We start from the raw sequence: 27,980 nt of genomic DNA on the forward strand, positions 1-27,980 counted from the left end.
TTTTTTTTTTTAATGACTGGGAAATAATTAACAATACAATAAAACATAATTTTACATTTGAAAACTAAGTCAAAAAGTGGTCTTATATGTGGACTAGTGACCCCTTTTCTTTTTTGTAAAGCCTTACCTTCTGTTAATACGAATTCTAAGACACAAGAGCAGCAAGGGCTAGGCAACTGGGGTTAAATGACTTGCCCATGGTCCCACAGCTAGGAAGTGTATGAAGATAGATTTGAACCCAGAACCTCCTGTGCCCAGGCCTGGCTCTTTATCCACTGTGCTCCCAAGCTGCCCTCCAATTCCTTTTCTATCTGAGCTTGATAGCACTGGCCAGAGGACATTCCTCCTCATCTCTGCCTCCTTCTTACAGGAGGCCTTCTCTGATGACTCTGCTGGGTTGTTGGTGCTTTTGCCTCAAATTACTATATATACATATTTCTCTGTTTGTGTATATATATATATATGTATATATATATGTCATATATATATCATATATATATATATATATATATATATATATATACATAATGTGTATAAGTATATCTATATCGAGTTCTCTGTTTATATGTAGCATCTCCCCAGTACAAAATAAGCTCTTTGAAGGCAGGTCCTGATATTCTTTTTGTCCATATCCCATGGCACAGTGCATAAAGGGACACTGATATTTGCTTGGTGGGTTGGCCTGGGATTCATGTTTGGCCAAGCTGAACTAAATGGCCTTAGAGGTCCCTTCCAATTCTGAGATTCTGTGGTTCTCTAAACTTGAGGACAGAAGTGGGGAGAGAGAGCAGCTTCCTGGGTGGGGCTTCTCCTGCCCACTTGTCGGCGCTCACTCTACTTTGGCCCCTATACCTCTCCCCACCCCACCGCAGCTCTGAGATTCTCTTCAACTCCTGCCCTTCAAGGGAAATGTGGGATTCAGGAAATCTCCCATTGAAGTCTGGCCACTGAGATCTGACCTATAAAAGACATGAGGTTATCAGAGCACTTGCAAGTGTGTGAAGCCCCACTGCAGAGTTACCATTCCATCCACCTGAGCTCACCTCTCAAGTACTGTCCCCATATTGGAGAAGAGGAAACCGAGGTGGAGAGAGGTAGCCTTAGGTCACAGGAGTGGCAGAGCTGAGATTCCAAGTGACTGTGTTCTTCCCTATACTGTGGGAGCTTCGTCTCTAAGCAGGGATGCTGCACTTGCAGAGGGAAGACCTGCTGAAATGCGCCCCCACTTCTGAAACTGCAGACGAGGGGGATTCCCTGACCCCATGAGCCATCCTGGAGCTCTGCTGTCCCTGTCCTTGTGACACAGGCTGGTCTAAGGGGCTCCATCTCTTGTCTTGACCTGTCTGGGCTCAGCAAGCGCTTAAGAAATACTGACTACAGCTATGGCAACCAGTGAGTCAGAGCAGCCAGAAACCTGGTCTCTATTGCATTCAGAATCCCAGAATTTCAGAGCTGGAGAAGACCAAACCAGGCTCTGTCCCCAGCCCCCAGCCCCATCCCTACTATAACATATATAATAATCATCTGCTCTTTGCCTCAAGCCCTCCAAGGAACCCAATCTTGGCAGGGTAAGTCGACATTGGGAGAGCTCCAACTGTCTCTGGATCACTTCTCCCGGGGGGGGGGCTCCTTGGTCTACCCTCCAGAGCCCCACAGGCCTAATCCATTCCACTCCCTCTTTTGACCTGCTAGGTTCTTCATCCCCTTTGGGGAAGTCTTTCCTATGAATTCTGATCCGATGCTTTCTAGTGGACAACCACTGAACCATAATAACAACGACCTCTTCTGAAGTCTTGTTCATCACAATCCATCCTGGTATTCAGAAGAGCCTTGTGGGTACAACCTCCGCTGATGCAGATGGCACCCCCTTGATGAACTGGCAGATGGTATTTGAGAGTTGCTGCAGTGGCCAAAAAATTCAACACTCTGTGGTCAATTGGGTGACAAGATTCTCCAAATTTAGGTAGGCTACTTGGACAGCAGGCCAGGCCTGCCCTTGATCCTCTCCTCCCATCTCTAATAGGAGTCTGTCCCTTCCATCACTTTCCCATTGACCAATCTCTGATCTTCCATCTGTTGGCTTCTTCCCTGCTGCCTTCTAATATGTCCAAAGCTCCCTCATCCTTGAAACTCTTTCATTTGACCCTGCCACCGATTCATGCTGTCTTTTCTCTCCTGCCCTTCACAGCCAAACTAGAAAAAGTCATCTCCACTCATCACCTCCACTTCCTCACCTCCCACTCACTCCTGAACCCCTTGCAATTTTGATTCTGACAGCACTGCTCAGCTTAAACCGCTCTTTCCAAACAATCTCTTAACTGCTAAACCCAAAGAACTCTTCTTATTCTTCATCCTTCCTGACCCAGGTAGGGGAGGCAGTGTGGTCCAGGGGAATGAGGGCTGGATCTAAGTTCAAATCTTTGCAATGCCATTTATGCTACTTATTACTGATATGACTTCGGTAAAATGAGAGAGTTGGACTAATGGCTTGGAAGGCTCCTGCTGGCTCTAAGCACTTCTTCCCACAATTTGTTTTCCTGGGTGCTCTCTCTCCTGTTTTTCCTACCTGGTTGACCTCTTTCTCATTCTCCTTTGGCAGACCATCATACATGACTCATGTCTCTATGTAGGATCTGTCTTGGGCCCTCTTCTCTTTCTTTCCTTTTTAAAAAAAAACAAACATTACCTTACATGTTAGAATCAATACTGTGTATTCCTTCCAAGGCTGAAGACTGCTAAGGGCTAGGCAATAGGGGTTAAGTGACCTACCCAAGGTCTCACAGCTAGGAAGTATCTGAGGCCAGACTGGAACCCAGGACCTCCCATCTCCAGGCCAGGCTCTCAATCTACTGAGCCATCTAGTTGTCCCCCCATCATTTCTCTTTCTACATTTTCTACTTTCTACATTTTCTCACTAGATGACCTCATCAGTTCCCAAAGGGTCAATGGTCATCTCTGTGCAGAAGACGTCCAGAGCTACATAATCAACTTGTTTCTCTCGCCTGACTCCATCTGTCAAACGTATCTACCTGTTATCTCCCACTGGGATCTCAAACTCAGTGTGTCCAAAAACAGAACTCATTTTATTCCTTCCCTCCCCACCCTCCAAACCTACTTCTCTTCCTAGATTCCCAGTCTCTGTCAGGAGTTCCACTACCTTTCCAGTTGTCTGGGCTCTAAATCTTAAGAGTGAATCACTCCTGCCTCTTTCCTCCCTTTCACCCCCATTGGCCACTGATGACACAATCTTCTCATTCCAATTTTCCCAGCATCCCTCTAGACCAGTGATAGGCAAACTTTTTAAAGAGGGGGCCAAAGGAAAGGAAATGCTCATATCTGTCTGTTTCTAAGGCAACTCTTTCAAAGTTTCATGTATTGTATCCTACTCATTGTATTCATCAGATTAGGAATAATGTAGCATGGCCAGATAGAACATTTCATGATAGAACAGGGCTGCATCTGGCCTGCTGGCCGTAGTTTGCTCATCATTGGTCTAGATCAACCCCTTCTCTGCACTCGCTTGGTCCACACCTATCACCTTTTACCCAGGCCCTCATGACAGCCTCCCTGCTGGTCTCTATGCCCCCTCCAAAGCATCACCATTCAATGGCCTAAATGAGTTTCTCATAGCCGACCATATCGCTGCTGCTCATGAAGATTCATTGGTTCTACTTAAGTCTAGGATAAAAGTTAAACTCTTTCTCTCACCATATGGCTCTGCCTTATCGTTCCACAGCTATTTTCTACTACTTTCTGGCCCGACATGCTGGTCTTTTGACTTGTTTGATCTCCTGCTCCCAAACCTTTGCACAGGCTGTCCCTCTGGCCTGAACTGTCCTTCTCCTCATTTCCACCATTAGAATTTCTAGCTCCTTTCCAGGCTCAGCTTTGATGCTGCCTCCTTTGCAAGGCTCTTCTTGAATCCCTCTCATTCCTTGTACTTTCCTCCTAACCTGGCAAAAACACTCCGCATCTACTTTGTATTTATTTGTATACAAGTTGTTACCTGCAGTAAAATGAAAGGTTCTAGAGGGAAGGAACAATTTCTAATATTTATATTTTAGACTCAACTAGGGTACTAGGTGGCAGGGATGCACATGCTGTGATCCTCCAAAAGCTTCCATTCTACCTGGGTACAAAGCACCCAATCCCATAACCAGAGGTATATAGGTCATTGTGGGAGGAAAGGCTCTGGCACCTTAAAACCCTAAAATCAGTGGGGGACTGTGTCTCACACAGTAGGCAGATAGGTAGGTAGGTCAGCCCCATGGGCCTCATGAGGTGATGGTGCAATTAAGAAAATCAGTCAGCCTAGCCAGGGCTGGGACTGTTGCCTGGTAGAGTAGGACCAATAACTGATAACAGCAATGCTTACACAAAACTGAGGGGTGCAAAGTATTCTCCACCCCACTGGGTGGGTAGAAAGCACAAGAATTATTATTGCTCCCATTTCACTGATGAGGAAACTGAACCTCGGAGAAAATAACAATTTTTTTTAATGTGCCACACAGGGGCAGGTGGGTGGCTCAGTGGATTGAGAGCCAGGCCTAGAGATGGGAGGTCCTGGGTTCAAATATGGCCTCAGACACTTCCTAGCTGGTTAACCCTGTGCAAGTCACTTAACCCCACTGCCTAGCCCTTACCACTCTTCTGCCTTAGAACCAAAACACAGTATTGATTCTAAAATGGAAGATAAGGGTTAAAAAAAATTTAAATGAAAAAGTGCCATGCTCTGCCCAGGGTTGCATGGAGTCAGTGGCATGGTGGGGTTGAACACAGGTCAGGGGCCTTTTGGAGGTATTATGCTACTGCACAGTTTCTCCCATAGTATCCTTCTCAGAACTTAAGATCCACACCACCTGCTTTAGCCACCGAAGAAATAAGGGAAGGAAGGAATCAGAACATTTCAGTGTTAGAGAGATCTTGAGGAGTGATCATGCCAAACCCAGATATGAAGAGGAATGACCACTAAGAGGCTATACATCTTCTCCTGGAAGATGCCAAGGAGAAAGATCCCATCCCCTCCCTAGGCAACTCATCCCACTGCTGGACGGCTGCCACTGGGAGGAGGATGTTCCTTAAGACCAAGCCCTTTCTATTCATGGCTCCTGTTTTCCCCTCCAGGGCCAAACAACTAATCAGCCCTTCAGATACAGGAAGAAAACTAGCAGGTCCTCCCCCCACCCCCACCCCGAGTCTTCTCTTTTAAACTGGTCCTCATAAGGCAAGGACTCACAGCCCTTCACCTTTAGCCTGGCTGCCCTCTCTGGACCCTCTCCAGTTTAATGACATCCTGAGCAAGTCCCCTGATGTGATCTGACCCACTGGGATGAGAATATGGAGGGCCTGTCGCCTCCTCATTTCCAGAGGTGCGCCATCTTCCAGTGCAGCCCAAGATTATGGGAGATTTGTGGGGTGTCTGTGGACCATGCTGAGGTTGCAGTCTGCTAAGCTTCCAAGATGTTTTTCAGATAAACTTTCGGTTGGGCTAACTTGTCTTTGTGAAATTGATGCGTGGAGTCCAAGTGTGAACTTCAGCCTTTGTCCTTAATGGACTTGGCTGCCTTAGAACCAACTCCATGTCCTAACCTACAGCAGGACTTGCAGATCCAGTGTGTCTGAACTATCTCCCCCAGCTCTGAGTCCTCAGCAAGTCTGGCACCCATGTCACCTGAGCCTTGTACCCATGCCCACCAGTGCCAGGTCATAACAATCATCTTGATCCAGCAATGAAACCAGTTCTAAATGAATTTAACTGTACCATCATGCGGCGTGTTACCAAAGGTAATCCCCCCAGGGTTCACACACACAAAAAAGCAGGAACAATCAAGTTTGATCAAAACCAATGCATTCTCCAGATCCACTTGTCCCTCCCAGGCTCTTTAAGAGCTTCTAGAATTTTGCCAGGAAGTCAGATCAAGTTCTCTGGCCTTGGCTGACTGACTCACTTCTCTCTGTTTTTAAATAAATAGTACCCATCCCCAGCATGCAGCAACACAACCACACTATATGCCTGTTCAGATATCCCAGGCCAAGACTCAGATGCCACAAATGTAAGCTCCTAGGGCCTGGGGAGGATGTGGTTCATCTGAGCTGGTGGCTTGAATTCCCCTAGAGCAGCTAGAGGCACTCTTTTTATCTCCTTATTGATATTTGGTATCAGCTCCCTACTGAGCTTATTTTGCCCTGTCCTTCCCAATCCAAAGGTCACTTTCCTTGACAGAGAAAGCAAGCTAAATTAGAACTGAAAAGTTCTGACTTTTCACTGCTGTCGGGCATCAGAGCAGCAGTCTTCCCCCTTCCTCCCCCCAGCCCCACTTCTCTTTTCCAGTAGTGCTTAAAAACCAAAGCCCTTGGCTGTCCTTTACTTTCCTGATACACTTCCCTGGTGATCCTCCTGGGTAACCTGCCCTGGCTTCCTCCTTCTGGACATTCATGTAGGCTGGTGGCCCAGTTCTCTGGGGGTCCACACTGGTCCTTCAGTGAGAGTTCTACCATCCAGGTCCCACCCAGCCAACCTCCCAGGAATCCCTTACTCAGAGAAACGGTCGTAGAAGGGGGAACGCAGCAGGTAGTAAAGCAGCAGGATGGTCCGACGCCGGAGCTCTAGGCGCTCTCGTCGAGTCAGCCCTTTTTTGTCACTCAGCAGACTTAGGCTGTGGGTGGAAGGGAGAAGGGGGCAGGGTTGAGGGGCCCATACATTCAGAGGCCGTCCCCTATATCTACATCCCATCTCCACTTGTCAAAACTTTCTTCAATCAATAACCAAGCTCTCATTGAGCTCCTACTGTATGCTAGCCACTGTGCTAAATGAATACCCAAATGAAACCACCCTATTCTGTCAGTTTTAGCCTAATGGTGACTCAATGAAGCTCTTAGGGGGTAGGGGTCATGTCCATTTCTGCCTCTGAACCCCAGGGCCTGGTACACAGTAGGCACCCCTGGCCTGGCCCCTCTATCTGCTGTCTGAATGTCTGCTTGTACTTGCTTTCTTTGTCGCCTTCCCTATTCTACCTCCATGGCTGTATGGAAGTTCATGAAGGGTAGAGATTTTGTTTTTCTCCTCTGTGTTCCCCCAGGACATAGCCAAGGTACAGTTCAGAGTAGGTATTGGAGAAGCATTTGTTGATGTGAATGAAGGAAGATGGAGGAGGGAGGAGGAGATCTCTGTGGAACATCTTTCTTCCTCTTCCAAGCACCCCCATCAGGGTCCATGGGAAGATAACTCTACTGAGGAGGTAGGAGGAGGCAGCCAGCTAAGGAGGCCCTGGAGCTCTCCAAGGGTTTCTAAAGTACTGACCCTGGAACACATAGCAGCCCTAGGAGAAGATGGTTAATTCATGCATGATTACTCTCTTTTGAGGATGAGGAAACTGAGGCACAGGAGCAGAGGACAACTTGTCCATGGCCACAGAGTCATCTTAAGTATTTGGATGAGTAGCCAGGTTCTACAACTCCTGTTCACAGATCTAAAGCTGGGAGGGATATGAAAGGGCATCTGGTCCAAGAACACCCTTAACTGAAAGGTGATGATGAGACTGAGGCCTGGGGAGATTAACGAGCCATGCCCAGGAAGCCCAAAAGTCATCTTAGTTCTATGTTGCCTGTTTGCTCCTCCACTCTGTGTATATGCTGATGGTAGCCTGGCCAGTGACCAGGAGGCTGTCCTCTCTGCCCCTGCCCCAGCACTCTCATTCTGGGCAAGGGGCACAGATGCCTTTTTTGGTCCAACCCTGAGAGTTGAGCTAAAAGTAATGAGAAAGAACTGCAAAGAGGCAGATTTAGGTTTACAGGAAGGAAAAACCTCTTTATAGCCAGAGCTGTCCCAAAGAAGAAGCAGCTTCCAAATGGGATTGATTTCCAGCTCATTAAAAGCCTTGAACAAAAGGCTGAGGTATGAGCACTCGTGAAGTATATGGCAGAGAGCCCTTGGAAGGGGGCAGGCAAATTGACAAAGGGGGAGGGAGAGGAAAGGAAAGGACAAAGCAGCTTCATAGTGCCTACTGTGTGCCAGGCACTGCACTAAATGCATTACAATTATCTCCTTTAATTCTCACCACAACTCTGAGAAGAAGGTGCTGTCATTAGCCCCATTTTATAGATGAAGAAACTGGGATAGAGAGTAAATGACTTGCCAAGGGTGACAGAGGAAATGGGCTGCATTTGAACTCTGGTTTTCCTGACTTCTACCCACTGTGCCACCTGGCAGGTGCCTCTGAGAACCCTTTGGCTGTGAAGGTTCAAGTCCCAGCCACACACACTCACCTGGTCACATCCAAGATGGCAGAGAGGAGCCAAGGCTTCCAGGACCGCTGACCCCACAGGCCCAAACTCAGCACTGACAGTGAAAGGGTCAAGGTCCTCTCGGACAGAGTGGGCCCAGCACCCCCACCCCCCACCCCCTCCATCCTCAGCCTCTCCTCCCCCAACCACAGCCTAGGTTCCAGCAGATACAGTGCAGCAAGGGTCGGGCTATGTACACGGATTCAGCAATGGTCTCCTGTAGCCCCAGGGGAGTAGGGCCAGCCTCCAGTTCCTCCCCTCGGTGGGAGAGTCTCCCCTCTTGCTGCTGGGGGACTCCCCAGTGCCTTGAGTGCAAGGATGGTGCTGGAAGGCAGAGTCAGACCCGTAAGAAGAGAGGGAAGTGGCTACCTGGGGGGTGGACAATGGGGGAGGGGGTCCCTGTGGAATTAAAGCCCAGTGAGTGACCATATGTCCCTTCCTCATTCCCTCAGCCCATGCTTACTGTTCTGCAGGGATCGCACCACCCGGTTGGACCTCTTCCCCACATAGGGCCGGTCCTGGCTGCCCAAATTGTGCTCACCACCTAGGAAGGGAAAGAGGCCAAAGAAGCAGGGCAGTTGGTGTCCCAGAGAGAGAAGTCACACAGTATATCCATCATCAAGTCTCTGATTCCTTGTTACCACCAGAATCAATAAAATCTTCTCTCTGGCTTTTTTGAGGTCCTCCCAACCTAGCCCTTTCCTACCTCTCCAGTCTATTTCTACTAAACTCCCTTCTCAGCTTTGGGATCCAGACAAGTCCTTACACAGGACCCCCAGCCTCCTCCCTCTGGGCCCCTGTACTCCCTGGGTATCCCTCAAGGCCAGGGGCTCTCCTTTCCATACTCAGCTCCAATGCCCCTGTCTGCAGGAAGCTCTGGGCCAGCTGCAAGCCACCTTCTGCTCCAAGATCTAGGCCTAGTAACTCAAGTTTTCTCCTGAGCTCCTTGAGGGCATGCTGTTTCTATCTTCCTTGGATTCCCCAGGATTTAGCACACAGCAGTCCCTTAACAAATGCCTGAAGACTAACAGAGAAAAAGCAACATATACTCTGCCTCTGCCCAAGGACTAAACCCAACTCTCGATAAGGACCCCAGTGGCATCCAAAAGGCATCTGTGCTGTGAGGGGGGTTGTATCCACTGGATGCCAATGCTGATAACACCAACTCAGTCCTCTGGGAAGGGAGTTAAATGACCCCCATCTTATAGATCCTTAGGGAAGGCAAGGAAAGCTGGCACAGCCTGTCAGTTGGCCTCAGTATTGGGGCAGCAGATGGCCACGGGCTCAGGGGAAGGACAGGCAGGATAATGTAGACTAAAATTCTCCAGAGGAAAACAGCCTAGGTGAGAGAAAAATCTCTCCGGCATGAATTTCTTTTCTTTCTTCCTTTTTTTTTTTTTAAACCCTTATGTTCCATCTTAGAATCAATACCATGTATTGGTTTTAAGGCAGAAGAGTGGTAAGGAGTAGGCAATGGGGGTTAAGTGACTTGCCCAGGGTCACACAGGTAGGAAGTGTCTAAGACCAGATTTGAATCCTCTAGCATGAATTTCTAAAGGCACAAGGAAACAATTCCAATGAGAAGGAAAAAAAGATGGGCATGGTCTCAAGAAAAACAGAAGTCTAGAGAACTCATTAACCAACTCAGACCCAAATCAGTACTCAAGGTGAGAAAAGGGAAGCAAAAGCAGCCAGAAGAAGGCAAAAGTGAGAATGTAGCTGGTCTCCCAGATGGTGTCTGCTCTGCTGCCACTCAGCAGGGGCCAGGATAGAACAGGGGCAGAATAACACAAAGAGAGCCTGGATCTTGTTTTCAGCTATCTCTGTATTCTGAAGGAAGCTGAGGGCCCCAGAAGGATGAGGGCAGTCACAGCAAGGAAAGAGCAGTCCCATTCAGATTCGGCTTCTGTTTCTCTACTGAGAGGAGAGAACTAGCACAGGGCAATACCTATCTGACAAGTATCAATGCCTGGCCACCCTGGCTCTATTTAGCCTTGCTTCTATGCCACTGCTGGCACTAATTACCCAGGAGAGCATCTGCCAAGCTCTTCACCAGAGAACCCATTTTCTTCTATTTAATTAAAAATCTTACCTCAATACTAAGAAATGATTCCAAGGCAGAAGACCAAGGGCTAGGCAACGGGGGTTAAGTGACTTGCCCAGAATCACACAGTTAATAAGTGTCTAATGTCAAATTTGACCTCAGGACCTCCTGTCTCTAAGCCTGGCTCTCAATCTTCTTAGCCACCTCAGTGGCCCCAAACTCATTTTCTTTTGCTAAGGGTTGGTAGAGCTGTGGCAGTGGCTCACTCTCCCTGGAAACTCTGTCTGCCATATACAGCATTGGGCTTCCACCAAGAAGCTGCCTGAGTGTTGTAGGGGAATGGAGCCTGGCCTCTGAGTCAAGGAAGATTCAAATTCAAATCTGAGACCTCAGACATTTCCTAGCTGTGTGACCCTGGGCGAGTCCCTTCATCTCTATTTGCATCAGTTTCCTCAACTGTAAAAGAGGAATAACAACAGCAGCACCTACCTCCCAGGGTTGCAGTGAGAACTGAATTAGACAATAATTGTAAAGCACTTAGCACAGTGTCTGGCATGCAGGAAGTGCCCAATAAATGATAGCTCTTATTAAACTTCTGCTATTCCCTATTTCTCAAGGGTGTTTGTAAGAACAAAGAAGGAAAGCTAAGAGCCCTGAGGAATCATCCAGTACCACTTCCTTCTTTTACCAGGAGGAAAATCAAGAAAATCCAGGTGACTGGCTCAAGGTCACTTGGAGAATAGAGCTCCTGCTTGGAGAGGCTCACCTTGGGAGTGAAGCTGCATCTCCCGATCAAGTGGCACAATGGGGGGTGAGGTCTGCAGGCCAGCCTTGTACCAGAGCAGCAGGAGAATCCGAAGCACAGCCCTGAGGGAACAGAAGCCTTGGTGCCTACCCTGGGGGGTAGGGGTGCTCCTCAGAGGGCCTTGGGCCATCTCCACCCCCTACCCACCCTCAACATACTTAGCCAATTGGATGAGGACGATGATGAGCCAACGGCCCATTTCTCCCCACACCTTGGCAGCCCCCATCTCCATGAACACTTCCACGCACTCCAACACACTCAGCCATGTTAGCAACTTCTGCTGGGACAACGACTATGAGAAAAAAAGGGAGTTAGAGGGGCCTGGTGGTCCAAATGTACACCACCCTTCCCCCCACCAGGGGGCCCTCCCTAGTCCCTTACCACAGGCAGGCTCTGCCTAAGCTCCTTCCTCAGGATGCCATCATTCAGGAGCACCAGCAGGTTGGAAGCGGAGTACACTGGGAAGCGCCAGAGGCAGCAAGTGAGGAAAGCCTCCCTTCCCCTTCTCCCCAGAGCCCCAAGCACAAGCACACCCCCAACCCAGTTGGGCTAGAGCCAACCTGTTTCTCCACCTCCTGGCTCCCCATGAAGCACGCCACCCTCTTTGGGCAAACCCCACCCCCCACCCCGGGTCTACACCCTGCCCCATACACACCCAGTTCTGAGAGCTCGTGGGAATCGGCAAATCGACCTGGGAAAGAAAAGTGGCACAGGATTGGAGGGGGTGGCTCCCTCTACCCAGGGGGGCTCAGAACACAAGGGCCCTCCTTCTACAGAGGAGAAGGGCAAGGCCCAGACATGAAGGGGTTTGTCTATAGTAACTCCAGCAGCACAGTCAGGGGAGAGGCCCAGAGCCAAGTCTAAATCTCTTGGGGGAGGAGTGGGGTGCTTTGAATCCAGGAGTCTCTGGGAGGTTTTTATTTCTTGGGCTCCCTGAGGGATCTCTGAATGTGAGCCTTTTTGGGGGGGTATTTCTGAATCCCAGATTCCTGAGGAGGGGGTGTGTCTCTATCTCTCAGTCTTGGGAATCTCTATGTCAATGTCAGAGCCTCTTAGTCTCTGGGGGAGGTCTCTCTCAGTGGGAGGGCCCTCTGTCTTTCAGTCTAGATTAGTCTCTTCTCAGTGGGGGGGTTGTCTATCTCAGGGTGTCTCTGTCTTTCAGTCGAAGGTGGTCGCTGCCTCAGTCCTAACGATCTCTGGCTCAATGGGGGGGGGTGTCTCTGTTCTCCAGTCTAGGGAGGTTCTCAGTCTGGGGAAGTCTCAGTCTCTGGGGATCTCCATCTCTCAGGTTCTGTCTCTCAGTCTGGGGAGGGGTGGGGGTGTCTGCTTCAATCTCTTTAGGTCTCTCGGTCTCTGTCTCAGTGTGCGGAGGGTCTCACAGCTTCTTGGTGTCTCTGTCTCTGGGGATCTGTCTCTTGGAGAGCTTATTTGGTTCTATGGAGGGTCTCTGTCTCTGAGGAGGGGGTCTGTCTTTTTTTTCGGAGGGGGTTGTCTCTTGGAGGTCTCAGTCTGCGGGGGGAGGGAGGTCTCTGTCTCTCACTCCAGGGGGTCCCAAGGCCACATACCCCATTCCGGGGTCAGAGGTCAGAGGTGAGAGCGGTACCTGCCAGCAGGTAGCTGAGGCCCCGCACAGCCGTCTCCAACTGGGCCGTGGCTGCCGGGTGGCGGGTCACGTACTCCTGGTAGCGCAGGCCCAAAAGCCGCAGCTTCTCCATGTCGCCTCGGGACTGGAGTGAGACCGGGACCGGGGACAGAGACCAGCTGCACCCGCGTCCTGCGCCCGCAGCCTACTTCCTGCTTCCGGCCCAGATCCCGCCTCATTTCCGCCCAATCAAGTTCCTGCCCCTTAAGGTCGCCCTTGGCAACGGCCGGGCCGGTCCCGCCTCCCAATCCTGCCATTTCATTGGTGCTGATATTCCACAAGCCTGTCCAAACAGGATCCTGCCAGGCAGGGCTCCACCGCCCTCTGGCAGAGTTGGCTCTGCGCCTGCGTCGACCTGTAAGGCTTGGGCAGCAGCCCGTACAGTAGATTCCAGAGAAGGCAGGAGCTAGCTCTTCCCTATCTACAGCTTGACTAAGCCAATCGAGTGCCGAAAGAGTCGAATAGAACAGGATTTAAAGGGCCACGTAGCGAGGGGAAAGCTGGCTGGAGGTAGCAGGAGGGGTGTGGGGTCGGCCTGAAAGAAACAAAACTTCCGGGAGGTTTTTTCTCGGATTCCCTTCAGAGGGAAGGTGTGTGATTGGGAAAACTGAGGCACAGAGCCTGGGAGGGGCAGGGGGGACCCAGGCCCTAACGCTTAGACCCCCCAGCCGTCCTTGCAGCTCCATCCCAACCAAGGCCCGTCCAGCCTCAGCCAGCCGGGGTCCATTCAGACCCTGCCGGTCCGAGGTTCGCACAGCCCCTGCCCTTCCGGAGTCCGTCCTACCCCCTGCCCAGGCTCCGATGCTCATTCGCAAGCCGTCCGTCCAAGCCCTGCCCATCCGGGGTCCGCCAGCCCCGGCTGATCTGAAGTCCGTCCAGCTCCAGCCGTCCAGGTTTCCCGCAGACCCAGGACCCTGCCTGCCCTTAGAGGCGGATAATCCACTGCCACTGAGCCCTCCCAAACCAGGAAAGGGCCCCTGCATCCTAGAAGATCCCTCTCTTGCAGTCTGCGGGGAGCCTGAGCTAGGTCAGTTTAGCCTCATCAAGTTTCCACCTCGGGGAAACCACTGCTTCTCCTAGAAGGGCTCACTGGAGGGAAAGAACTGGAAGCTGGGCAGGAGCTCAGAATGAGAGGTGGTGACCAGTAAGTGTAGATTAGGGACTGGGTGTTAGAAAGAACCCTACCTAGATTTGGAGTCAGGTGCAATGGGTTCTATGACTGCTTCTTCACCTTGAAATTATAGGGTGTAGAGCCAAAGGTCCCATCCAGCCCAACATATAGGGAAACTGAGGTCCCAGAAATGTTCTGAGATTTGCACACCCAGTTAGCAATGACAATGCTGTCCTCTGACACATCCTGAGGGGAGAGGTCACCTCCTCAGTTTCCTCAGGGGGGAAGGGTAAGAAGAGATGATCCCTAAGGCCCCTGCCAGCATTGACATCCTGGGATTCCAGGAACTTGACTAGATTGAAGGGAGAGGGAGGAAGGAGAGAGAGAAGATCCAACAGCTTAGATGAGGGGAGAAGGAGGCAGCTTTCCTTTCTCCTGAGACAGGTGTCAACAAGCCCTGGTAAGGTCAGAATTAGGGACTGAGCTAGTTCTAAGAAAGTGCCCTGAGTGGGGAGTGAGGATACTGGCTGATATGGGCACACATCACTTAGCTTTTGGGTGTCTCAGTTTCTCTGTGCATCTCCTGTCTACCTCTTCCTTTTCTCTCTGTCTTCCTCTCTCTTCCCTTTCTTTTTGATCCCCCCCCCTCTTCCTCTTTCCCTTTCTTCTCTATCTCTCCCTCTTCTCGTATCTTCTCCTTTCACTTTCCCTCCTCTTTTCTATCTCCGTCTCTCTTCTATCTTTTTCTCTCTCCCCCTCTCCTTTTTCCTTTGTCTCTATCTTCTTTCTCCCTTCCCCCAAGGGACCTAGGTACCCTCCTTACCTTCTTAAGTGTTTCGGAGATTCAGTGAGGTCTTGAGAAATGAGGGCCCAGGGAAGTAGAGAGTGCTTGTGGTCATTTTAAGACATTCTTCTTTTCCTCCTTCCCTCAAAGACAGGAAGGGGAGGAAGAGAAGAAAACCAAACAGATAGAGATAGAGACAGATAGAGATCTATCTATCCATCCATCCATCCATCCTTCCATCCATGCATCTCTCTTGGGAGAAATTGTCCCAGAGCCTGAGAATTGAATGAAATATGCATTAAATGCCTACTGTCTCCCAGGCACTGTGCACCTAATGTCTTTGGCTTTCCTGGGCCCTTCCAACTACTTTGTTAACATCTTGTATCTACTTATTTGTATCTCCTTTGTTTACCTCCCTCCTATTACAATGTCTACTTGTGGGCAGGGGCTTTTTTCACCCCCTTTCTTCCTATCCCCAGTGCTTAAGACCATGCCTGGTATATTGTAAGGCTTAATAAATGCTAGTTGACCTGGCATAATTTGGGAATCACAGAGCCTGAGAATTCAACAAACATTTATTAAGCATCTACTATGTACCAGGCATACCAGCAACATTTATTAAGGGCCAGCTGTGGGCCAGGCATTGTGCTGGAACTGAATCTGAGCATCAAAGAGCCTGAGTGTTCAATTCAACAAGCATTTATTAAGTGCCTACTGTATACCAGGCACCGTGCTAGGGCAGAACCTAAGAATCACAGAGCCTGGAAATTCGAGAAGTATTAAGTGCCTACTCTATACCAAGCACTGTGGGAGGGCAGAACCTGCTAATCCCAGCTTGAGAACTTTCCAGTTAAAGAGGATCTTGGAGGTCATTCAAGTCACCTCCACCTTCTACATCAGTATAAAAAAAAAATAGCACACTTTGTTCCCTGCTGGCCAAAGGGAAGCAGGAGGAGGGATAGAGCACGGGAACCAGAACCTCAGAATGAAGTCCCCTAGGAGTGGGATTTGAAGCTAAGGTCCTGGACTCTGGGTAAAGATTGTCCCAGGGAGTCCAACTCTACCAGGGTGGTAAAGGGTGGCCACTGGAAGAGCCTAAGGCCTTTCCAGGGAAGTCAGGTCCAGGAGCCAGTCCTTTGGCTGTCCTCTTGGTTTCCCCTCCCTGATCCCTGGCTAGATAAGTGCCCCACAGACAAAGAGCAGCTGTGTGCCCCGTGAGAGCCGTGGGCTGGGCTGGGTGCCTGCCCAGGCACAACTGCTTCTTGGCTCCTGCCCAGAGCTGGCACTGGTGTTCTGCTAAAAGGGCTGGAGGTTGGGGTGGGAGAGGAAGGGAGGGCAGTTGGCCTTGAGCCTCTGGCCTCAAACTGACCCTCTTCCCTTGAGCTGAACCCTTGCCCCCTCCCACCAACACTGGCACTCAGAAGGGCTGGCCAGCCCAGTTAGAAGCCGGTGCTCCTCCATCTCCACTGAGAATGAGGGAGGGGGGAGTTGCTGTGTGAAATAACCAGGTCAGGTCAATGTTAAAGAGCTTGGAGTCAGGAAGACCTGAGTGCAAACATGACCTCCCACACTTCCTAGCTGTGTGACCCTGGGCAAGTCACTGAACGCCCCCTTGCCTAGCCTTTATGGTTCTTCTGCCTTGGAACTGATATATAATATTGATTCTAAGACAGAATGTAAGGGTTCAGTAAAAAGAAAAGAGTGCTAGCCTCCTGGCTGGGATGCACATTTTTAATCTAAAGTTCTGGGGCTTTGGGAAGAAGGTGAGTCACCTCAGCCTTAGGAACGGCAGGATGGACCCATTGCTAAAATGTAAGCCCCTCCTAAGAGGCAGCATGGTATAGTGGATAGAAAAGCCAGACCTTGAAGTCTGGAAGTTCCCTCCTGTCTGACTCTTCATAACCAACCCCATTAGGGTTTTCTTGGCCAAGATCCTGGGGTGGTTTGCCATTTCTGTCTCCAGCTCATTTTGCAGAGGCAAACAGGGTTAAGTGACTTGCCCATGGTCTCACAGTCAATAAACATGTGAGGTCATATTTGAACCCAGGACCTCCTGACTCCAGGCCTGGCACTCTAGCTGCTGTACCAGCTGTAATCTGCTTTGGTGGAGGAAGTTTCTGCACTGTGAACTCCTCCATATGTGTATAGGTTTCTCCTGCTCTATCTCTCCCACTAACCCTGGGAGGACCAGCCAGAGACAGGATTGTAGCATACATGGCACCGGGTTCTAAAGCTGTCAGGAAGCCTCATGAGGTCTTGAGTTTAGCTCCTACCCAGCTTCATAGCTCTCAGCCTAATCATAGCCTCCCTTGGCCTCAGTTTTCCTATCTATGAAAACGGGCAGAGGGGGAACTAGACCATATAATAACTTGCTTCCAGCTGACATTTTGTGCTCTTAGGTGCTCCTCAGCACTAACCTTCTGTTCTAATAAAAATAATTGCTATTTATAGAGCATTTTAAGGCTGACAAAGCACTCCTTCAATATCATCTTCTTTGGCCCCAGAACAAACCTGGAAGCCAAGCACTATGGATATTGTTAGCAGCACTTTTCTAAGGAAGAGCCCGAGGCCCTGAGAGATTCAGTGACTAGTCCATAGGGGCCCAGGGAGTGTTGGGAGTGGAATTTGAACCCCAGTGCGAGAAGGCTGAGTCTTCCCTAAGATGCCTCCTCATCCTGTGTTCTCGATGGGGTCCAGCTCTGGGGTTCTTTCATCTCAGACCCTTTCCGTTGTTCCCCACAGTGTGGGTTCCCAGGGCTCTCTCCCAGCTGGGACATTCCGAGCCCTTTGTTCAAGGTGCGGCTTAGCTGACCCTGCATGTTCTGGGCCATCTCCTTCCCCTCTTCAGAGTGGGGGACGTCACAGTGGAGTGGAGGGAGGACCCTGGGCAGGGAGAGAGAGTCAGAGTCCCAAAGGGCTCGTACAGTGGCTTTGTCCCCTCAGAGTGACCCCCATGGTCCCCAGCTCTGGTCTCTGGCCCAGACTGGGACCCTCAGTTAGTCTCCCAGCCCTAAAGGCTTCCCAGGTTCCCCCAGGGCCCACAGAGGGCCCAGACCTGGTCAGAGTTTTCCCAAGAGGGTCTTCCTGCTCAGCCTGGCCGGGGCCTCTCAGGTGTAGGGGTGCCACCTCCCCTTCCCCCAGTTCCCCAAAGGCCTCGGCTCCTCTCTGAGGCCACAGGCAGAGCAGGGCCAGAAGGCGGGCCCTGGGGAGGGCCTTCCCCACCCCCAGGCCGGCGCCCTTCCTCAGGTCTGGCCAGGTTTCCCAGCAGAACAGGTGTCCGCACTGCCGAGTCCCCTCCCCCAGGCAGGCCTGGGCCCCAGCACGGAGGATTCCACATTCCTCTCGGGCCCTCCCTCCCTCCCCCCTTTCACATGCAAACTCTGCCTCCGGCCGGCCGTGCGGGCCTTGGAGTCTCCTTTGATCCCTCGGGCCGGGGTCAGCAGGGCCGGGAGGCCCCGCCCCGGGCCTGCTGGAGGGGCTCCGGGAGGCCGTCTTGGAGCCAGCGGGCCCCGGATCTTTTGTGGCTGCGGGCCTCGTCCGGCCCCCGGCCGCCCCAGCTGCGAGGCCTGAGCCTGGGGGCGCGGGGAGGGGCTGCCCCCGGGAGAAGCGCGGAAGAGTAGGAGCCAGGTAAGGGGGGAGGGGAGAGGAGGGTTCCTTTCTGGGTGGCCTCGGGGCCCGCATTCCACCGGCCTCGGCCGGGGTGGGGAGGGGGCGGGGGGCTCTGATCCTGGCCCGGCCCTCCCTCCTCCCTCCGAGCCGAGCGCGGCAGAGCCGAGGTGGAAGGCGCCCAGGTGGCTGGCTGACTGGGGCCCGGGCGGGCGGGGCAGGATCGTGCCCGGACGGGCCGAGGTGAAGGTGCTGCGGGGCCGGGCCGGGAGAGGCGCGGAAGAGGCCGGGCGGGCTGTAAGGAGGGCGGCCAGCGAAAGAGCGCTGCCTGCCCCGACGGGGCGACCACGACCTGGGCTTCCCGCCTCTTTCCGTCCTTCCACAGGGTCTGCGATGCAGCCAGCTGCCCCCGGACGGCCCGGGCCGCCCTGAGCAGGCCATGCTGTCCCGGGGGCGGGGACGGGGGCGGCTCAAGGCTCTGGCGGCCGGCCTCCTGCTGTTGCTGCTGCTGCTGTCCGGCCTCTACCTGCTCAGCGGGGCTCTGGCATGTGAGTGGGCAGCGCGCCGGGGGAGGGGGGGCGAGGTGGGGGGGGGGGGCGCCGCTGACTCTACTCGGACCGACGCTGAGCCCTGCTCTCTGTCCCCCGCTCCGCCGCAGATGGCCGACTGCTCCTGCCTTCGCCGTGCTCTGGGGCGGCCCTCCAGGGGCTGGGGGCTCAGGTTCGGGCCGTGGAGGAGGAGAACCGGCAGCTCCGGGAGGAGCTCCGTCGCCGCGAGTCGCGGGCCTGGACGGCCTGTAGCCAGCCACAGCCGCCCGCTGTTCCCAAGTGCCAGGTGAGCCGAGGCCGCCAGATGGCCGAGGGAGGGCGGTGCCACGTGCCGCAGCTGGCCCTTCCGGACTGGGCGCTGGGGTCTGAGAGCCCAGACGGCACTCTGTTGTGGCTCCCGAGGCTTCTCCGAGGACCGACGGGGAACTTCAGCCCCCTCCTCAGGGGTCCTAGACATGCTGGGAGCTGGGGATGAGGGGGCGTGCCTGGGGGTCTTACCCACAATCCCCTACTATCCCCCAGGCCACGCAGCCACTACATCAGATAGTGGGGTCTCCACCTCACCTTTACTAAGTGGTGCCCCCCCTCCATCCTCCCTGTGATCTTGGGGGCAGGCCCTCACTGCTTGGGAGTCTGGGGACCTTATAGTGACCTTGGCCAAGTCACTGTGCCCTGTTTCCTCCTCAGTCAAGGGGAGGAGGTTGGACTAGGCCACCTCTGAAGCCAAGCTCTAGGTCTATGATCTCTGGCTGCGGGGTTTGGGGGAGGCTGACAGAGAGGACCAGGTGGCAACTGTGGACCTGGGATCCATCTCTCTCCCCCCTTCTCCCCACCCCCCAGCTCCTGCATGTGGCCATCGTGTGTGCCGGGCACAACTCTAGCCGGGATGTGGTCACTCTGGTCAAGTCCATCCTCTTCCACAGGTACCCCTCCCCCCATGTCCCGGGACCCTGGCCAGGAACAACAATGGGAGCAGCTTAAAAGCTCCAAGGTTTCCAGGTGGAGGAGGGGACTAGGCCAGGTAGGGCTGGGCGGCAGCTGGGTAGGGGCCCCCCCATAGCAATCATCCCCCCCCTCAGGAAGAACCCTCTGCATTTCCATCTGGTCACTGATGACGTGGCCCGCAGCATCTTGGAGACCCTGTTCAGCACTTGGATGGTGCCCTCTGTCCTCATTAGCTTCTACAATGCTGATGAGCTCAAGGTAGGAAGCCCCTCCCCCTCCAGCCTCCCCATCCCCCAGCCTCCCGGCCAGGCTCTGGCCTTGTTCTTTCTTTCTTTCTTTAACTGACTTTCTGTCTTAGAGTTGCCACTCAGTATGGGTACCCAGGCAGAAGCGTGGTCAAGGCTAGGCAACTGGGGTTCAGTGACTTGCCCTGGTTTACACAGCCAGGAAGTATCTGAAGCCACGTTTGAACCCAGGACCTCCTGTCTCCGGGCCCAGTACTCCGCCAGGCCATGTTTCTTGAGGGCAGTGTGGTGTAGTGGTTTTGGTGTGAGTGACTTTAGACACATCATTCCATGGGATCCTAGACTGAGGAGGAAGAAGGGGCCTTAGAGGCCATCTGGGCTAACCCCAAGCCTCTTTGTTTGACAGCTTGGGAAAGTGAGAGGTTGGTGGAGGTCACCCCAGTGCCCTCCCTTGCCTCCTGGTGCGAGTCAGCCTCCCAATCCTTTCCCTTTCAGGGGGCCCTCAGAACCGCAGGTCTAGTCCTTTTCTCCAGCCATCCCCTCCTCTTTGTTCTGTTCCTTCCTTAGCTTCGTCTCTGGGATTCCCCAACTAGAAGCCGGTGGGTTTGGACTAGATGAACCCTCCATCCTTTCCAGGTCTTACACCCTCTGGGCTATCGATGGGGGAGGGAGGAGTGGAGTTCTGTTGCCCCACGTGGCTTATCTCCCATCCTTGCCCCCCTCTAGCCGGAAGTGGCCTGGATCCCCAATAAGCATTACTCAGGCATCTATGGGCTCCTGAAGCTGACCCTGCTCCGGGCACTGCCCCCCACCCTGCCCCAAGTCATCGTCCTGGACACCGACATCACTTTTGCTTCCGACATTGCTGACCTTTGGGCCGTCTTTGCCCGATTCTCAGGTGAGGAGCCCGGGACCCTTCGGTCCCTTTATCCCTCTTCTGTCCCTTTGTCCCCTGCTACCATCCAAGTCCTCTGACCGGGTCCTGATGCCCCCCTCCCCCCAATATGTAACACCGGCCGGCGGGCATCTTGGCACCCCTTAGTAGTGGAAGGGAACACGAGAAGTCCAGCGCTCTGCCTTCAACCTGGAGAAGGTTCCCTAAGCCGGGGCTCCAGGGGCTCCTCCATTCCCTTCCCCCCTTCTCTTCCTTCCAGACAAGCAGGTGATCGGGCTGGTGGAGAACCAGAGTGACTGGTACCTAGGGAACCTCTGGAAGAACCACCGGCCCTGGCCCGCCTTGGGCCGCGGCTTCAACACAGGTATGGCTGCCCCCAAACCCCTCCCTTCGCATACGGCCGCCGTTGGGGCTGCTGTGGTTATTAGGGGCTGCCTGGGGCCTTGGGGATGGGGAAGTGGTCCGGGATTTTGGAGATCCCCCCATTAAAGTGCCGTCCCCAGGGGTGATCCTTCTGCAGCTGGAGAGGCTGAGGCAGGTGGGCTGGGAGCAGATGTGGAGACTGACGGCCGAACGAGAGCTGCTGACCATGCTGGCCACCTCTCTGGCTGACCAGGTAGGCCGTGGTCTCTCTGGGGGGGCCGATGAGGAGGGGGGGCGTCTCCGGAGGTCCGGGCAGAGGCGCCACCGGGCTTGCCCCCTTGCAGGACATCTTCAATGCCGTGATCAAACAGCACCCTTGGCTGGTGCACCCCCTGCCCTGCTCCTGGAACGTGCAGCTCTCGGACCACACTCGAGCCGAGCAGTGCTACTCCGAGGTGTCGGACCTCAAGGTGAGCCTGTGCCAGGGGACCCCCCAGGGCTGGCCGGGCAGGGGCCGGACTTCGTGGCCTAAAGCTCCCTCCCTCGCTCTCCCAAGGTGATTCACTGGAACTCCCCGAAGAAACTTGGGGTGAAGAATAAACATGTGGAATTCTTCCGAAATCTCTACCTGACCTTCTTGGAATACGACGGGAACCTGCTGCGGAGAGAACTGTTTGGCTGCGGCGGCGCTCCCCAGGCTGAGCCGGCCCAGGTGCGGCGCCCCTTCCCGCCGGGGAGGGACCAGGGAAGGGGGCTGGGAGCAGACCCCGGCCGGCGGGGGAGAGGGCTCTCTCGCCCCTCGGGGAGCCCCAGGCTCAGGCCTTTCTCCCCAACATCTGCTAGACCAGACAAGCCGCGGGGGAGGGAGAGGAGGACGACGCCTGCTACGAGTTCCGCCAGCAGCAGCTCACGGTGCACCGGGTGCACCTCACCTTCCTGCCCTTCGAGCCCCCTGCCCCTGCCCCTGACGACGTCACCCTGGTAGCCCAGCTCTCCATGGACCGGTAAGGGAGGTGGGCAGAGCCGGAGGCAGAGAGCCGGAGGCGAGAGGGGCCCCCAGCCTGACGCCCCCTGCCTCCGGCTTCCCCAGGCTGCAGATGCTGGAGGCCCTCTGCCGCCACTGGCCGGGCCCCATGAGCCTGGCCCTGTACCTGTCCGACGCTGAGGCCCAGCAGTTCCTCCGCTTTGCTCAGGCCTCCGAGGTGCTGGCCGCCCGGCGGGACGTGGCCTACCATATCGTGTACCGAGAAGGGCCCCTGTACCCCGTCAACCTGCTTCGGAACGTGGCTCTGGGCCAGGCCCACACTCCCTACGTCTTCCTCACCGACATCGACTTCTTGCCAGCCTTCTCCCTCTATGACTACCTCAGGTGCCAGCTTCTCCCGCCCTGGGGAGACGGGGCAGGAGGTGGGGGAGCCCCAGGGACCCCCCATAGTTCCGTGGCTCCCGCTGGTTAGATGGGGGGGAATAGAAATGGAGGGGGAAGGCTTGTGAGGGGCAGCAAAGAAGGCGTGGGGGGGCGTTTGTAGGAGGAGGCATTCAGGCCTATTCTTGGGGGTCCGGTTGTGCTGGGCAGGGATTAGTGTGCCCATTTTCTACACAGTGGCACTGAGGCTCGGGGAGGGAAGGGATCTGCCCTGGCACACAGCTCATCAGAGGCAGACTAGACTAGTTCTGGACACTTTTGTTTTTAACCCCTTCCCTTCCCTTTTAGAATCCATACTGTCAATGGGTTCCAGGGCAGAAGAGTGGGAAGGGCTAGGCAAGGGGGGGGGGGCAATCAGTGACTTGTCCAGGGTCCCACCACTAGGAAGGGTCTGAATCCAGGACGTCCCATCTCTAGGACTGGCTCTCCATCCACTGAGCTACTCAGCTGCCTCCCGAGTCCTAGACCTTTTTTTAAAAAGATATTTTCTCGATTCAGCCTTTTCATAGTTGTTTTTTCATATCACCTGGCAGATCTCATCCCCGTCTTTGTTCTGAGGTGACGGTCTGTCGTTTGCTGCCACCCCAAAGCCTGCCAGGGCTGTCCTTTCCCTCCCTGACGCCCCCTCTCCTCTAGGACCTCCATTAAGGAGCTGGGCCTGGCCACCCGCAAAGCTGCTCTGGTGGTGCCGGCCTTTGAGACCCTTCGCTATCGCCTGAACTTCCCCACCTCCAAGACGGAGCTGCTGGCTTTGCTGGACGCCGGCTCCCTCTACACCTTCAGGTGGGCTTCTCCTCCCCCTTAGTCCCCCCCAGCTTCTCTGGGGCCCCCAACGCGTGACCGTGTGTCTCCTGGGCCTTGTAGGTACCACGTCTGGCCCCGAGGGCATGAGCCCACCGACTATGCCCGCTGGCGGGAGGCCCAGGCGCCCTACCGCGTGGAGTGGGCGGCCGATTACGAGCCCTACGTGGTGGTGCCCCGGGACTGCCCCCGCTACGATCCCCGCTTCGTGGGCTTTGGCTGGAACAAGGTGGCCCACATTATGGAGCTCGATGCACAGGTGGGTGCACAAAGGCCCCACTTTGAGGCCAGAACCTGGCCTGGGGGATGTAGGAGCTGGAATGGGCCCCCAGAAGGACTTGGGAAGGAGCGGGCCAGCCTCCGGACGGACCTCAGCCTGCGGGCCCGTCCATCGTCCCCCCTTTTCTCCTTCCCTGCAGGAGTACGAGTTCTTGGTCCTGCCTGAAGCCTTTGCCATCCACCTGCCCCACGCTCCTAGCCTTGACATCTCCAGGTTCCGGTCCAGCCCTGCTTACCGTCAGTGCCTCCAGGCCCTCAAGGACGAGTTCCACCAGGACCTGTCTCGCCGCTACGGAGCGGCGGCCCTCAAGTACCTCACGGCCCAGAGGCAGCCCTGAGAGGGTCTCCTGCCTTTTAAGATGGGATCCTCGTCCGCCCCTCTGAGAGGGGCTGGCCGGACTGCCCAGGGAGGGCTTGGGGGCCGGGGGGTCCCTCCAGCCCCCTCCAGACACTGCAATGAGGCCTTGGTCCTAGGGTCTCTATTTAAATTATTGAAGGTGATTTAAGTGGCTCTGAGGCTGGGGCAGGAAGGGAACTGTCGCCTTTTGAGAAGGTGGGAAAGGCCACCTGGGTTCCTTTTGTGGTGCCCAGACTCACTGCCACCAGCCACAATGGGGCTGGCCTCCCCACTCTCTTTTGGACCTTTTGTAATTAAAGCAGCATTTTTTATTCTTTTCATCTTTCCTATCCTCTTGATCTCTTGGGGTCAGGGAGCGCTGCAGGAAGCGGGGTGGTGGTGGAGCGAAGAGTCCTTCCCACTCTAAAGCTGGCACCCCCATTCTGCCCTTTGGGGCCAAACAAAACAAGTCTAAATCTATCCTTCAAATAAATGTGAGGTCACCGCAGCTCCCGTGGCTGCCTCCTGAGGCCTCTCCTGGCTGGGCATACCCGGCTCCTTCACCATCCTCCTTTGCCCCTTGAAGAGGGGTGTCTCGGCGGCCGGAGGCCGGAGCAGCCCAGACTTGAGGCCTAGGGTAGGGAGTCAAGCAGACACACTCTGAGCCCCAAAGACTGAAGTTTCCTTGGCTTCCCTCATCCCAAACCCCAACACAGGGAGGCTAACGCCAGACTTCATTTTGTTTTATTAAGTAAAATGTAAAAATAAATACAAATTTATTTAGCTGCCTTCTCCCCTCCCTCCCCTTCCACAAAACCCAACCCCAAACAAAACACTTTGAAGCTACAAACCTACATGGGATTCTACAGAGACAGCAATCACAAGGGCTCCTAAGTCAGAAAGGGCCAAAGGATGGACAGAGCTGCTCTCCACCTCCGCCTCCCTCCAGCCAGCCTCCCGGATTCCTGGAGATCGATGAGGACGAGGCTGGGGAAGGGGGCCGGGAGGAGAGGACGAAGCCAGTAATGGTGGGCTTTGATGCTGTGCTGGAGGAAGAAGAGCGAGCCTTCGTTTCCTCCTCTGCAGGAGGAAGTGGCCAGAGGTGCCTTCTGGTCTTCCAGAGATTCTCCTCCGGCTCGATGTCCATCAGTCCATCCCACGAGGTTGGTGGCCAGGACACGTTGCAGGGAGTGCTTGATGAAAGAAGGGAGGCATCTATGGCCCCAGGAATCAGGGCTCTCCAAAAGACCTTTCTAAATGACAAAAGAGGAAGAGTGTCACCCAAGATCTGCTTTTAGCCCCCCATCTTTGCTAGGATTTGGGGGGTAAGGAGGCATTCCACTGCCGCCTCTCCCTTCACTTCCCATCAGCAGGAAAAAGGATTCCCTGCAGCTCCCGTGGGAGCCCACAAACACCTCAAGAATTGACACTGGGGGCCTGGTAGGGCCAGCCCGTTTGGGGGTCGTGCTCCCATCCTTTTACTCTGACAGGAGCCATCTTCACAAGGATTCCTGAAGACTCCGGGGCTCAGCCTCGGAAGGCCTAGCCTCTGTCTGTAGCCAGATGCGGAGGCAGTTAGGTCCGAGCCACCATCTCCCATCCAACATCCCCCCAAGAGCAAGTCTTCCGGACGTTTCTGAATGGCCTCTCGCCTTGGCCCCGGTGGAGGTGGGCGCCTTTCCTTGTGTCCTTCCAATGTGAGCAGGCTTGAGCGCCTGCCTGGAACCAAGGCACTGTGGACAGGCAGAACACAGATGAAATCTGAAGGAGAGCCGGAGAGCCTGAGGTGGGACTGGCGAGCCAGCAGCAGAGGGAGCAAACTGCCCGTCGTCAAAGGCCTTTGGGAGCTGCTGGGTGATGCTGCGTGAGTGCTGGGCCTCTTCTGGGGAAGGTTAGGCAAGGCAGGGAGGCAAGCTGGAGTAAATCAGCCTTCTGGGGATGGGGAAGGAGGGAGAGAAGGGCTGAAAGAGAACTTGAAGTCTGTGGCTCAGGCCAGGAAGGCCCTCGGGGCAGTAAGAAGAGCGAGGCTAGACAGAGGGCCTCCCGAAGGGGAGGCAGCTGGGAGGAAACATGACATCAGTGCCCCAAGGCGGTCTCTCGGAAGCATCCTCGCTTAGGAGGCCTGCTCCGGCTTGTAAGGGCGCCTGGCAGCTAGCTTCCCTCCCGAGCCTAACCTGTCAGTTTTTCCAGCTCTGCCCCCTCTTCCTGACACTCTTCTTTGTGATGCAAGCCGAGACTGTCATCCTACGCCCAGGGGACCATCCCAGCAAGGGGCAGACTACAGCCACCTGGAGGGCTGGGAGAAGAGTGGAGGATGAGAAGTGGGGAGGTGGAGGTCGGGGGAAAGGGGCAGAGAGGAAGCAGCTCCCCCCCTGCCCCGAGTCCTGAAGCCACAAGCTCAGAAAGGCAGGTGGGGAGGGGGCTTCCCGATCCTCCCTTCCCTTTCTTCACGCCAGGTGGCTGGGGTTTCTCATCCCTTTTGTGGTCCGGCCCAGCCCGCGCTCACAGCACCTTAGAGACTTTGCGGTGCCTTCGTCGCCCCCACCCCAGCACTCACTTGCAAGACGTCTCTCCTCTCTTGGAGGCTGCTTTACCGTTTCCAGCTACTTTCGGGAAATTAGAAGACGCTCCTGGATAGCTTGATGAGCTCAGACAAGTCAGAGTCTCCGCCATCGGGATAGGGAGAGACACCACAGCTGGTCTGGGAGCTTTAGCCAACTATTTGGGGCAAGCCTGAGCTTCTCCCAGAGCTCCCTTGTTCCAAGGGGAGGGGAGGGCCTGGATCTCCAGGATCTCAACTTCGGAGCTGAGTGGGGGTTCCTCCCTGTCTTCCTTGCCCTGTCCCCTCCCAGGGGCTGGCTTTGGGCCTTTAGTATGGCACCGTGTCTGTCTGTCCCTAGCCTGGGCCTCTAAACCTCCTCTTGAGCTTCTGGGGAGGAAGCAGGGGAAGACGAGCAGGGGTTTGGGGTACGGAGGACTCTTCCCATGGCCTCTGCACCCTAGCAAGAGGAAGGGGATGGCGGTGGCCTCCGACGTGACTTAAGGGTGGCGCTGTTGCCCAGAGCAGGTGGGGTGGCCCAGGAGAGGAGGACAGATTCACTGCCCTATCTCCCTTCTGCTGGGCAACCAGATGTAGCCCAATGGAGGAAAGGCCTCCAGAAGCACACGCGGCTGACACACAGCTCCTGGGGACCCCGGCTTCCCTTCCCCAAGGAGAGCTGCTCAAAGTGCCCAGCTAGGAGCTACCACCGTCTTCTGAGGAAGGGAAGAAACGTATACCAGAACTGAGAAAGCAGAACAAAATCAATGCCAAATTACCTTGTGGCCAAGACGTGACAGGGAAGACGGTGGCGGAGAATCGGTTCCTTTCCTGTGATCCAACGGGACGGAGTATTTCTCCAAGGGCAGGTGGGCATGGTCTTCCCCTTGGGGCTTTCGGAGGCAGGATGCCACCCTTCTGCTCTTCACGTGGACCCAGGGTTGATGTTGTGGCCACCCAGGTGGGCCAGTCCTACCTACCCTTTCAGGAGGCCCCTCCACGTACCCTGCCCCTGAGGGTGCTCTCAGCTCTAGTGCCTCGAGGGCCCTTTGTGGAAACCCCTGGAGATGGGCTCTCTTCTGTCGTCCTTCGAGCATCAGGGAGAGCCAGGCGTAGGGACCAAGTCACCAAGAGATGGATGCTCCCTTGGGAGGAGAGGTCGGTGTGGACCACACACTGGGGCTGGGGGCCCTAACTGATCTGCCTGGAAACATACCCATAACAGAGGCCTTGTGAGCAGCAGATGCTGTGCTAAAAAATTAGAACTACACAGTCTTCTCCAGTTCTGACACCTTTTTAATAGAAATCACTGTTTTTAGGAAACAAA

General features: G+C 54.5%; 2 protein-coding genes across 3 annotated transcripts; one reads left to right on the forward strand and one right to left on the reverse strand.

Moving 5' to 3' along the window:
- Positions 1-1,965: 1,965 nt before the first annotated feature.
- PEX16 (peroxisomal biogenesis factor 16) lies at positions 1,966-12,910 on the reverse strand. 2 transcript variants are annotated; one of them, XM_044680038.1, is made up of 10 exons: positions 12,736-12,910; positions 11,788-11,823; positions 11,514-11,590; positions 11,291-11,424; positions 11,094-11,194; positions 8,747-8,827; positions 8,455-8,607; positions 8,266-8,338; positions 6,537-6,656; positions 1,966-2,661 (listed from the first exon to the last, which is right to left on the reverse strand). In XM_044680038.1, the coding sequence occupies exons 1-10, from the start codon at positions 12,845-12,847 to the stop codon at positions 2,604-2,606; spliced, it is 945 nt and encodes a 314-aa protein (XP_044535973.1). In that variant the 5' UTR covers positions 12,848-12,910; the 3' UTR covers positions 1,966-2,603. The 2 variants fall into 2 exon arrangements, with proteins under 2 accessions (XP_044535973.1, XP_044535974.1); XM_044680039.1 differs by lacking the exon at positions 1,966-2,661 and having other exon boundaries at positions 6,530-6,656.
- A 7,009-nt stretch (positions 12,911-19,919) lies between these two features.
- LARGE2 (LARGE xylosyl- and glucuronyltransferase 2) lies at positions 19,920-27,976 on the forward strand. The gene is made up of 12 exons (XM_044680189.1): positions 19,920-20,026; positions 20,740-20,911; positions 21,168-21,272; positions 21,412-21,524; positions 21,616-21,741; positions 21,828-21,983; positions 22,115-22,275; positions 22,362-22,640; positions 23,334-23,480; positions 23,562-23,757; positions 23,918-25,978; positions 26,571-27,976. Exons 1-11 carry the CDS (start codon positions 19,979-19,981, stop codon positions 24,113-24,115), a joined length of 1,701 nt encoding a protein of 566 aa, XP_044536124.1. The 5' UTR covers positions 19,920-19,978; the 3' UTR covers positions 24,116-25,978; positions 26,571-27,976.
- Positions 27,977-27,980: the final 4 nt, after the last annotated feature.

Source organism: Gracilinanus agilis, chromosome 6 (genome assembly GCF_016433145.1).
Source record: "Gracilinanus agilis isolate LMUSP501 chromosome 6, AgileGrace, whole genome shotgun sequence".
Lineage (NCBI taxonomy): Eukaryota > Metazoa > Chordata > Mammalia > Didelphimorphia > Didelphidae > Gracilinanus > Gracilinanus agilis.